This window comes from Lytechinus variegatus, chromosome 11, assembly GCF_018143015.1.
Source record: "Lytechinus variegatus isolate NC3 chromosome 11, Lvar_3.0, whole genome shotgun sequence".
Taxonomy (NCBI): domain Eukaryota; kingdom Metazoa; phylum Echinodermata; class Echinoidea; order Temnopleuroida; family Toxopneustidae; genus Lytechinus; species Lytechinus variegatus.
This window is the reverse complement of record NC_054750.1, coordinates 12,898,961-12,912,145: the sequence shown is the minus strand read 5'-3', so window position 1 is coordinate 12,912,145 and position 13,185 is coordinate 12,898,961. Positions and strand designations below refer to the sequence as shown.

The 13,185-nt window shown below is 35.5% G+C and overlaps 1 protein-coding gene across 2 annotated transcripts; it reads left to right on the top strand.

Moving 5' to 3' along the window:
• Positions 1–663: 663 nt before the first annotated feature.
• LOC121424359 lies at positions 664–12,505 on the top strand. Of its 2 annotated transcripts, none has more exons than XM_041620018.1 (2): positions 664–760; positions 10,080–12,505. In XM_041620018.1, exon 2 carries the CDS (start codon positions 10,222–10,224, stop codon positions 11,356–11,358), a length of 1,137 nt encoding a protein of 378 aa, XP_041475952.1. In that variant the 5' UTR covers positions 664–760; positions 10,080–10,221; the 3' UTR covers positions 11,359–12,505. The 2 variants fall into 2 exon arrangements, with proteins under 2 accessions (XP_041475952.1, XP_041475951.1); XM_041620017.1 differs by lacking the exon at positions 664–760 and adding an exon at positions 6,535–6,732.
• Positions 12,506–13,185: the final 680 nt, after the last annotated feature.

The following is a 13,185-nucleotide window of genomic DNA, read 5'->3' as shown; positions in this document are numbered from 1 at the left end:
CTCTAATTTTACGTTTATTTTTTTATGAATTTTTCAATAGTGCCATTTTAACACACAAGTCTATGGGGGAATGTTTTACGCGCGTGACGCCTATCCGAGAATGAATCAACAATTGTACGCCGTCTGGGCTTTGCGAACTGACATGAGTGTAGGCAGGGGCGGATCAAGGATTTTCCAAAAGTTGGGGGCACATTTTTTATCGAGGAACAAATTGACAAGCCCCCTCCCCAAAAAAAGTCTTCACTGTAAAAATAGGGGGGGGGGGGCACACTTCTGTTTCAACGGCATTTGTGCCCCTGGATCCGCCAGTGAGTGTTGGAAAATCATGTATATATATATATATATATATATATATATATATATATATATATATATATATATATATACATGTATATATGTATATACCAAATAGAATCATCAAGACCCGCGTTAGCGATGCAATTCTATCCATGGTCTCTTGTCTGAAACAAGACTAACGTATAGTCTGTCCATGCCCATTTGTGTCAGGTTGTGACACTTAATCTTTCTTTCAGCAAATATATGCTAAGTTAGAATGTACACATTGCGCTTGTAGACAATGATCATTCTTGCCTACTGGTCACTTGAAAAAAAGGCGTAGCTGCAAACAACCTGAAAAAGTTGTGGTATATTCCTGACCGTTCTCATTCATAAGTCAGACTAAGGCGATCTAACTATCATGACTGTGTTTTGTGACGTGGACATGTTGGGTGATACAACTATCTAGAGCAAATTACTCAAAGTAAGTAGATACCAACTGCGCAGTAAATCTCATATATATACAGTGCGTATCAAAAAAAAGTTTACACTTTGAAAAAGCCCTGGTAATTAAAAAAATATACTACATGTGGATAATTTTTTCACAGTATAATCTTGGGTTGGGGTCTCATCTATCCAATGAAAGTAAAAGTTTTGACAGAATGTTACACTTGAGTGAGCACTGTCCATTTTTGTAAAGCTCGCAGAAATCTGTTTGCGCAGAAATGCTTGTTTTCATGCTGTGTCAAGGGGAAAAGGCGAAATCAAACTTACCCGGCGAAATAATTCTCATAAATTTCCCTAGCACTTTTAGCCAATTGAAATAAAACGGATACATTCAAACATTTGGTAACAATTTTGCCGCCCAAATTGAAATTTCAACATGTAGTAAGCACAACCTTTACCCTTTTTGTGCCAGCTGGATCTGAGGACATAACTGAATCAGGGGCGGATCCAGGATTTTGAAATAGGGGGGGCGCCAGCGGCGAGGGAGCGAAGCGACCGAGCGGGGGGAGGGTGTGGGAGGGGGATACCCCCCTCCCACGGCAAGGACTTTAAAAAAAAATCATGTCCAAAAGTCGTATTTTGAGAGCACCTTTAGAAGAAAAATGCACACTTAAATCACTGTAACTTCATGAATAAAAGACACATACTGACTCATTTAGGAGCTGGTTTCCAGTCACACACCGTATAAGCGGTCATTCAAAACATACATTTGGCAAAGGCTCTTCACTTGCTTGCATCGTGTGATTGAAACGTCAAATTTAAATGATACGAAACTGAGACTTGTAATCGATAAGTTCCGAATAATCCATTCTGTTTATTGTCATTTGTGTATTTACATTGTGTGTTTCAAACGAGAATTGTTTAGTCGTATGGCAACAGACATCATCTTCTGGTAATCAACCTTTTCCCTCGTATTATTTTCAAATCATCTTCAATAATCCAGTCATTCTGCACAACCTCAAAGTAATATAATGCTTCTTAAGGGGATTCTCATCATTTTTATTGTTTACGTTTTCGATTTTGCTGGCAATTTTTTTTTAAAGATATATTGTAATCAGCAAACCTATAGATTATCAAACATTAAAAATGGGGTAAGGGGGGGGGGTTAATGTCACAATTTCTACTTTTTAACAATACACAATGTGTCCTCGGGACGTTTTTCCCCAGCACGAAAGTATTTTTATTCTCCACCCCCAACCCCCACCCCCCCCCCCCCCCGTCACATAAAATCTTCGCTCCTCACGCTGACATATAACTGCCTATATACACAGCAAACGCGGAGTGGGGTCGACTGGTGATTGAGAATATACAATTTTGCTCCTTGATAATTCGTTGGAATGATTGCTTCGGCGAAACTTAGTTGGGGCGCCCTGGATAATATGCCTCTGAATCTACCAGAAAGTGTAAAAGTTATTAAATACAAATATGTCTGACCTATACATTTCAGTGAAAACGTACATGACCAAGGGAGAATGATAATGCTGCGCACGTGGCGCCCGATATAGGGCTTCATCTTTGAGTGAAGAATAATCTCGGGGATAGACATTATCATTCGCATCGTTGACACTTTCTCTCGCGATCTGTTACTTACAATTTACATGTATTTGCCATAAAGACGGACAAACGCATGTTACAAAAAACACAAAATTTCGGGAAAAAATGATATCCAATCCAACATCTTAACACTGGTCACTGCACTGCAACTCCCGATTACAAGTGGTGCAACTTTCCAACCAATCGACTTGCGCGCCCTGGAATTCCGGAATTTACATATTGCAATACAGTATGACAGAGGTGCATTTGTGCGAACACAAAGGCCATGAGCGTAAGTTAAAATATAGTTTTGACTAGATCTAGCCCTTGAAATTGACTACATTGTACCAATCCAGTAAATATAACCATCAAAAAAAAAAAAAAATCCGGCGAAAATAGGGGGGGCGCGCGCCCGGGGCGCCCCCCTCTGGATCCGCCACTGTGAATCCGAACAAAAGTTTATATCAGACATCTTTAGCATTTTTCACTAAGTTTTTATCACTTAAAGTGGGTTTGCATTTAATTTTTCATTAAATACTTGTTTCTCCACACTTTTCCCAAGCTTGACAATGATTAACAAAATGAAAATCAAGCCTAAGCCATTTCATGTAAATCACAGCTCAGTGTAAAGCAAATATCTTCACGAAGGCCTCAGTGTGTGGGGGAGTGGGTGGGGCGCAATGCACTCTTCGAAGTGTTTTGGGCAAGGAAACAAGTTTAAAAAGGTAAAAGATATCTTCAAATCAATTTTACTAGTTAAATTCGACGTGTTCTTCATGATTAAGTTCTACTTTTATTCGCATAACTATTTCATAGTTCTGCGCAAATCATTTTTCACTAACTTTTCAAAAGTAAGTGGTGCTCACTCAAGCGGAAATATTTTTCGACAGTTATATCGTCATTTGCTTAAATGGATGTGTACCAATGCTAAAATGTGGAAAAATCGTCAGGATATTACAAATATTTAATTTTACAGGATTTTTTCTAAGTGTAAACTTTTTTTTGATACGCACTGTATATATATGATTATATATATTTTTTTTAAAAAATATTTTTGATCTGTTAACTGCTAAGCTATTAAAATCTGCATCCTTATCAGACATAAATGTTTGTATTATTCGTCAAAAAAAGGTCATACTACTGTGGGGTTTGAAAAATAGAGTACAGTCTATGGGATTTAATATTCAAGAGAGAAGAAGGGAGATAACACAAGCTCAATCACGCATCAATCAGCACACGGAGAGAAGAACTACATGTAACTCAGGAACACAACCAGATGGAAAACTCAATGAAGTCTGGTAGTGCACCGTTTTTATTGGAAGGGTTGATTACCTCAGTTCAACTTGGGATCACATAATGATTTACATATACATGCATTCAAATAAAGTAAAATCAACCAATAAAATTAAAGAGAAAAGAAGTATAGAACTAAAATATTACAATCTAATTCATAAAAAATATCCAATTAGAGATAATGGATGGAGATGAATAACATGTTGGGATGATTACATTATTGGAATGTTTAAACAAATAGAAAAACTGAAACAAGACGTTGCTAAATATCTGTACCTACTCAAAAGAATCCGGCCATTCATAACAAAACAAACAGCATTTCTATTTTATTGGAGTTTGATACAGAGCAAATTTGATGACTGTGATGGAATTTGGGGGAATTAACCTAGGGAAAGTTCTTAGTTATATTATTCAAAAGGTTCAGAATAGAAATCTTCGTTGTGTTTAGATGTGGACTCACTTGATGTATCGATTTGATCCTATATGTAATGAATTAGAAATTAAAGACTGGTAGAAAGGAGATATATAGGTACACTACAAGCAATTTATAAAATAACGCATAGTATGCTGCCAGAGAGTACTTGTAACCAATTCAGTTCAAGTGATATTAACTACATGTTAAGATCTTCATCATTAAAAAGAAAGTTACCAGAAGTGAAAACCAACTATATTGAAAATAAGTCTTCAGTATAATTATAGGGAATATAAAGCTGGAAAAGATTATCTACTAATGTAAAAAAAAATAATTGGTTTTGACAAAATATTGGACATACAGGGTGGCGTACCCCCACCCCCACTTTTTTTTGGTGTGTGTCTTGTTTTTTTTTTTTTGGGGGGGTCTTTTATGAATACTTTCTCTTTTCTGAAATATAGATGTTTTACCTGTATATTGATTTTTTGTATTATTTTCCATTTCTTAATTGTATATGCATGCAATCTGTTTTTATTGTACACGGACGTTCTGAAGAACAGCCTTTGGCTGATGTACGTGCCCGTTTCGAAATAAAATGAATGAAAAAGAAATAATTAACAAAAGAATGTGGGAATGTAATGAACACATCTGAATAGGAAAAGAATGACAAGAGAAGCAGGCTGAAAGTGAAATGGAAATGGATGACAACAGAAGTATCAAGAATGTAAACAAAGCTGAACTAAATACCAAACTAGCTGTAAATAACTAAGATTTTAAAGAAAACCAAATGTCAAAATAACAGTCCTACACTATATTAACAAATATGTATTTTTGACAACTTGGTTTTCATCAAAACTTACAACGAATAATGATTAACATGATTAATGGTCAATCGGGTCCAGAGCGAAAGATCAATGACAAATTATTATTAATGCATTTTTATTAAGTTAGAGTGGCACCAATATTTACTAGTACGGTGTAGTCATTTAAAGTGATTGGTTAACATTGATTTGACTTTAAAAAAATATGAGCTAGAAGGTCACCCTTGTCACCTGTGTCTGTGATATGTTACAAAAATGAAGCCCAGAAAAAATTGCGTTCGAAAATAATTATTTAGTGCTTCAAAATTGAAATATAAAGTGACCGGAAACACCATCTTAATTTCAGCGCATACACTTGTGTGTACTATTTAGGCGTCTATAAGACACCTATTTACAAAATCAGGGTTTGCCTCGTAGATTTAGCTTTTCATTCTCAACAATGGTTCTTTTCAGGGTTTATTAGTTCTAATACATGCACTTGTACTCATGTTTCATCTTGGTCTGAGAATTTTTTTAAATCGGCTGCTCACAAAGTTAAACAATACCTTTAAACCACTGAGATGGAACTTAATGATGATGATGACAATAATATCTATTAACGATGATGATAATAATGATGATAATATTAATAACAATAATGGTAACGATAATGATGATAATTGTTCACATTGCGCAATCTGTGTAAGGATGTACTCAACTGCGCATTATAATAGCAAGTAAAACAAGAAACAAACCAAATAACAAAATAAGAAATACATTAAGAATTAAGTCATATAGCTAAAGATAATAGAATACCCCTACTATATCTCTAACATTCATGACAATTGAATGTGTTCATTGAAACCTCTCTTAAAAAGGTAATTTTCCAGTTTTAACCGAGTCGAAAGCGTTGTCTTTCTTACTAAGTATGTGAGGCTATAAACCAGCTCGTAGTTCCTTTCTGCACATGATTAACAGATTTTTCGCATGATCAGAGGAAGGTCATATTTGTATTATAGTGACATGGTGGTTTAAAATCTAATGAGATAAGCACCAACTTTGATGTCTTGATTATTCATATATTCTTTTGAATTGTAGTTTTCATTTACATCCACAAAAAAACCCAATGCGTACACCAACGACTGGTATTTCACAGTTTTCCAAGTACAATGTGCAACATGCTATGATATGCATTCAAAGTAGGAATGCTACAAATACTTTCATAAAGTGTTCATTGGTGTGCTATTCTTGCAGGGATCTATTCAATTTCTTCATCCCGCTATGCAATGCAAGCTTACGTAATATCTTACTTTGAAATCTACCAGAAATGAAAGGTGATTTGACCAAAATTGACCATGAAGTAACTACGAACTGGCCTATTCCAGATTTTGGGTGGAACCATGAAAGCATGGCCACTTGCGAAAACTCAAAAGGATGCGTGCATCTATGTGGTACAGGGTTGTATATAAACAGAGAATAAAGTGATTCAAAGTGTTTACAATCATCTTTTTTTTGGATGATGCAATAGTCTGATATTGACGTTCATTCCGTCTATACGTCATTCGAGGGGCAAATAAAGATCGAAGAACAATGGACTACAAAAACCACTTTCTTCGATTCGGTACCGCATATGAGTGTGTACCGACATGATGTCCTCGACCCTGTGCTTTGGTGTGTTTCATATCGATTGCTATAAAACCTTTATAGAGGCGCCGCGTTTCTGCGTTCACTCAGCCGTTTACGATTTGTACCAGTCGCAACCAAGAAAAGAAGTCCTCAAGAAACTTTCGTTTGTTTTGTACGCTTGACACACTTGGATAGGATGGAATGATTTCACTTTCATAGTGATATTTAGTATGTGACAATCGTCATGCAAGATACATAAGCCGAAGAATAAATGCAAGTTTTGATGTAAGTTACTTAAATTTGTATTGTGTTTGCATCGCGTTGTGCATGATTGCTATTATAATAAACAGGCCTATATTCCAAAGCAAAAGTCATGGATCTGCAATATCTCGTATCTGACGATCGTTTTCTATTATGTTTTAAGGGAGATATGAAATTTTCACAAAATAATCAGGAAATTTGTTGGGGCCTAAAAAAAAGTAAAAAAAATTATGTGATACAAATTCAACTTGTTGGATATACACTGCGTCGATATAAATGTCTTCATATTTGAGAGACAGGTAATGCATTTTTTTTTGTACTACTGAGACGAACTAGAAATGCACCGAGAGCGGGCTTGTCAGGATAACGTGCTGTACAGGGCAGGAGAGGTGGTCTTGCACGATTTCCTAGGAACTTTTCTTTCCTCTCTTTCCTTTATTTTTCTAACTGATATATAGATTCAACAAAGAAATTATTCCGTTTTGAAAAAAAAGGAAAGCAAATTTACAAGGTAACAATAGTCAAAACTCACTAGTTTTACCTATTCAAAATAACAACAACAACTTTTGATATTGCGTTCTACATGTTCTAAGAAATATGGTATAACAACACTGGTTACCAGAAATGGTCATTACTTTAGTAGCCACCGATTGTCATTTTAATGTGAATAAATGATAATGCGATATGTGAAAGACCTGGTCATGACCAAAATATTTTTTTCTCAAACTAAAATTGATATTTTTCTTTTTAAAAACCATTCTTAATGATAGTATTATAGTTGCAAGCAAATTTTGTTCAAGAGGCCTGGCAGGTAGGCCCTTTTAAACAAGGATTGTTGTTTCAATTTTGCAATTGGTCGCAAAACCTTTTGTTACGAGTTTTCATAAAAAAGTTTTAGCATGCGAAGCAACCAAAATTCAACCAATATTTGCGTCAGCATAAACATTAAAAACTTGATGCAATTATGGACAAAGCAGGAAAGTCCAGGGGTCGACAAGTTATCCTCCTCATCTTGAAAGGGAAATAAAACTTACAATATAGAAGACGAAATCAGATCAAAATATTCGGTACACTAAATTTGCGTTTGAGATATATATCTATCTTTGTTTTATCCTGCAAGGCAAAACTGAATGGCCTTCTAACAAGCATGGCAAGATAAACTTTAATCGATTATGTTTATTGATTCACATTTTAAAAGAAAGTGAATGGATAGATACGATTATGTAATATGTCTATACCCCTTTGATATTACATCATGGCCAAGGATTTTAAGGCAAATGGTATTGTGGATTCTTGTGTTGATAGAAATAAATATTGTTCCGGTTTTGTACAGTGCTCAATCGGACGTCTCTGAGCGCTTTACAGATAGCTAGAGCCTATATTATTTCCCCAGTTATCGGATTCAAGCTTTAGATCTTTTTCATAGATTATGCAGTAGATAATGATGCGAGGCAATATTACATTTTCCCCAATTCTTAGAAGATAACAGCAAGCAACAAAACAGGAAAGGATAACTAAATATAAATTTACATTTTTATTCCTGGGAATTAGATCAAAATCAATATGTTGAAAAGTTTGAATAGTAGCTAAACATCTTAATAATTTTGAGAGGGGTCTCTAGCATTTCAAACCCCTACAAATTTGCCGAAGCCACATAACATAACGAACGATAGAAAGCACCTGCTTGGAAGAAAAAAGCACACATAAACATTTTAAAGTTATTTGCACAGGTCGATAATTTGAAAACGAGCACATGGACCCCATAGTTTGAATGTCTTGACTTCCTCAGAATTTATTCCTCTACAGATCTGGAGAATATGATGAAAATGACATAGATTTCGAATGTTTGGTAGCAAAATATTGAACCATTTGCATTTTAGAGGGTATCGTGAGAATTTTGCATGCCTGTTTTGGCGCATTTTAGGCGATTTTCAAGCCCACTTGCAACATTTTGGACACTGATAGTTTAAAAACGAGCACATGGAACCCATATTTTTAATATTTTGATGAATTTGGAATATATTTATTTACAAATCTGAAGAGTATGATAAAAATGACATGGATTTTGAATGTTTAGGAGCAAAACTACGGAACCATTCGAATTTTAGACGGTATTATTAGACTTTCGCACGTTTTCGGCGCATTTTAGGCGATCTTCATGCCAACTTTAATCACTTGGACACTCATAGTTAAAAAAAAACGAGAACATGGACCCCATATTTTTAACTTCCCTACACCTTTGATATGCACTCCTCTACAATTTAGCCGAATTTGATGAAAATGATTTGGAATTTAAAAAAAGTGCAGCTTACAACATACTTTGATAATTTTTGAGTAGATACACACACGTCTTTGAAGATTTGTTTTTTTCCGAGTTTCTGGAACATTCTTGCCAAATGAGGGCGCTGCTGACTGCAAATAGACATAATTTTACCAATTAAAAGACTTTCTTACTTTGGTCCCGACTTTGGTATACACTTTGTTATATATCTTGAAATTTTGATGAAGTTTGATGAGGTATCCACTGAGTAAAAATGATTTAAACTCATTTGGTGAATTCGTGAGGTCTATAAGAGACGCATGATTCTCCTGACTGCGCAAGATTGCATATGATTCAAATACGGCTACTTCGAAGACCCGTAGAAAAAAAAATAAGCACATGAACCTATATTATTTTTTGCATTTTCACAATGCATAGATACCAAAGTAAATTTGTGCAAAATTTGGTGAAAATGACATAGACTTCATTTTAACTGTAGAACGTCCTAAAACTCCCTATTTCTACCTTCTCGAGATTACTTCCTATATTCCCAACTTTCAACTCAACTTTCCTTCCCTCGTTTGCCCTCTCTCTTTTCCATACCTTATTTTCATGTTTTATCTGTACCCCCCTCCATTTTTACTTCTGCTAAATCAAACTGTTCTTGCTCTAATGTCCGTTTCGTAGTTAGTTTAAGTTGATGGACATGGCGTGAATTGTCTTTTTTATGTGTCTATACTTTTCTTCTTCAAATAATGCATGATATATTATGGACTCATTCATCTAGGCAAGTTTGTTTATAGGGATCGTGTAACTATTTTGATTTGTTAAGCATTGTGTAATTATTAAACTTATTACAGTATCATGTTTATATTATTATGTGTAAAAATTCTGCAATTCAGCCTTTGACTGCTGCTGAGTTTAAAAAAAATAAACCATTACCATACTTTTTACGGTAATGACAAGCATCACCGTGTTTCAAATATCTGTTTACAAGTCTCCAATTTTTCATTTTGTTTTAATGACAGTAGTTAAGTTTTTGCAATGCATTCGATAATAAGAAAGCCATCTTTATTACTATCTGTTTTTTTCGTTTTTTTTCTAATTCCAGGAAACCAATCACCTCAAGTTCTACATGTTCTAATGGTTTAGGATAAGGAAACAGAAACAATAATCTGATCGGGAATCAAAACAACCGTACAGTGAAAGAGATCTTCACCTAGCTAGCTGTCATTTGAAATAACAAATCGACAATGAGACCCTCTAGTCCATTGCCAATAACTACTGTCACCAGACATCATCGTATGTTTTCTCATGATGATACCATGACTGGGGATTCATCACGATCATCAAGCTTGCCCCCTCGTGCTCGGGTGTCATTCAGTGGTATCAACACACTAGCACCATGCTCAAATGAGTTTCAGAAAAGTCTCAACGACTTACATCGGATGGAAGAGGACAGTGACTTCGCCGAAAATAAACTTACTCTGCCCGTTATCCAGCTTCTTAAATGCTCAGAAAACGACCGTAGTCATAGGAAAACTCGACCAAGCTGCTGGGATGATGATAATGGGACGGGTACATCTGATGATGATAACACGAAGAGCTGGACATCACTAAGCAATGTTGGTACACTCGTCACGTTGGAACCGAAGAAATGGAACCGTTCTAAAGCAAAAAGTGAACAATTAGAGGTTGAGGCCTGTGACGATAATATTTCAGTTCGTTCTGATTCTTATATGATATGTAATACTTCACCAAGTGTACGACGAAGAGCAAGACAGAGTATGAAGCACGAAGGAGGTATCAAAGAAAGGTTATCGAGAAAAGATGAAAGCAAAAGAGGACAAAAGACATCTCTGGATCTTGAACCGTCTATGTGGAAGAATGGATCTCGTGGTCTATCGCCCTTGTCACGAACCCAACAGAACAAAGACAATCCAGTTTGCCTGCCCATGAATCGTAGCAAATCTGCTCATACCAGTCCTCAGCGAGAGAGTCGAGAAATCTACCAACCGGGCAACAATAGCGCCCCCAACTCACCGTACGGAAGTCCCCTTCTCAATCGTGCGAACAAAGGGAAACGTGTTCCCAATATCCCTAAATGGCAGAAGCCATTCAGCTTATCAACATCACCACCAACAAGTAGCTTAACAAACCAGAATATCAACCCAATCCTGGTCAAAATCGACCCAAAGTCAGGATCTTCTAGACGAGTCAATAAAGACAATTCTAGATCGTTTAGACTGAGTGATTTAACTCTCGAAAGTGCAACCAGAGGCAGGCATGTTACAGTCAATTTAGAAGAGGAATTTAAACGGTTAAAAGCGTGCAGATACTTACGTTGTCAATCAGATGGAAAGGGATCAGATGAAGATGTGTTTACATAGAATCATTAACAAACATTTGATTAATGGGAAAATATTATACCAACCATGCCAACAGGCCAGCTACCAATAATTTCATTATACAATTGGCAGACAGTATTCAAATCACCTCTTAAAATGGAAGTTACCCCAATAGAAGACTCCCCTAACAGCAATTGATTGAAATAAAAAGAAAAAAAATCAAACAAGCGTAATGCTGAAAATGTCATAGAAATCGGATATAAACAATTTTGAAGAAAAAAAAAACAATGAGACAGTAAACAATGTCACTTTCTATTGAATTACATGCATGAATAGTACAACATTTACATTGCATATTTGGATATCAAATCATAATTGGTTACAACACAGGCAATCCACATATATGTTCCATGTGTTCAGAGAAGAATCAACCTTCGTTTGCTTACATTATAAAACAATTTATTAGAATATTATATATGTTGCATACAAAATATAAAGAAAATAGTAAGTTGGTGACATCATCGGCTTCCATATTCACATACTGACCAGGGGGGGGGGTGTTTCATAAAGCTGTTCGTAAAGTTACGCACAACTTTACGCATGACTGGAACATGTATCTTACGAACAGTTTCAAGAAACACCCACCAAGAAGAACAAAACTTTGAAATGTCTTATATTCTTCATCTAATATTGAACTAGTTTGATTTATCTATTTGTTCGGAATATAAATATTGTTGGTTTGGATTTCCACTTTAACTTTCGGAAAAATCCTTCTAATATTGTCGGCAATAATAATTCCAGTTTATTACTCAATCGTGTACATTATGCGAATGTCTACTTCCTAACTTAATATATAAGTTGAGATGAAACATTTCAGTAGATGAACATATATTTTGTGATTTAACATAGCAATAAATTGTAGTCGGGACCAATTACTTGTGTTTTTTCTTTGTCATTTATAAGCGTTTCTCAAGTTCACAATTTTTCACTTGCTCAAAACTGTCTGCAAACTTATGATATTTTTAACTATGATGACATGATGAAAATCCACCTTGATGCGAAATTCGACTGTATTCACGTTTTTGTTTGAATGAATATATCCCATGCTTCCAAATATGTTAAATTAGATTTAACAGATAGAGTGGAGGCTCAACATTATATATAATCTTAATAAATCGAACAAGACTAAACCAGCTAAACAATGTGAAATTCATTAAAAAGTTACGGAATATCTATTTGCGTTCATCATAATTGTGTTTGCCTTCAGTCGTGTGCATGAAGAAATTGATTATAAAGTAGAGAACTCATTAAAAATTATTTCGTTAATCATGCGTCCAAGGGTTTCAAACCCAATTATTTTTGATACCTGGTATCGACCTCCAAACTATCATCTTGATATATTCCAGTAATATGAAAACTTATAATGGGTGATACCAATTGTGACATCTATCTTGAGTCTATATCGACTGACACTAGACGTTTACATAGAATTCAAAATACATATTCTCTAGAAAGGAGAAAATGTTGAATTATCATATCTCCAATGGGGGGAGAGTAGTAAAGTATGCCTTCGCTTCGGGATACTTGCCAACAGATTCAGCTGTCCCCTCAGGACTCTAGATCAAAAGCCAATGCAACAATTAAAAAAGATTCTGTGAAACTTTAGTCCTTCTGCAGAACACAGGCATAATATTGCACAGCATATATCCGGGCATTGCCGCAGTACAGCCGGACAGTGAGAATGCTACAACGTCTTTCCATGTGCGTGGAGGGACAAAAGTGGACTGACCACATCTGGATCCACCTCGTAAACCCTCAAACCCATCCACAGCACCTTAGAGAGATGATGATTATGGCGATGAAACGTGA

What these genes read in the sequence shown, in the direction of transcription:
- LOC121424359 (XM_041620018.1), top strand. Translation starts at nt 10,222, where the DNA reads ATGAGACCCTCTAGTCCATTGCCAATAACTACTGTCACCAGACATCAT.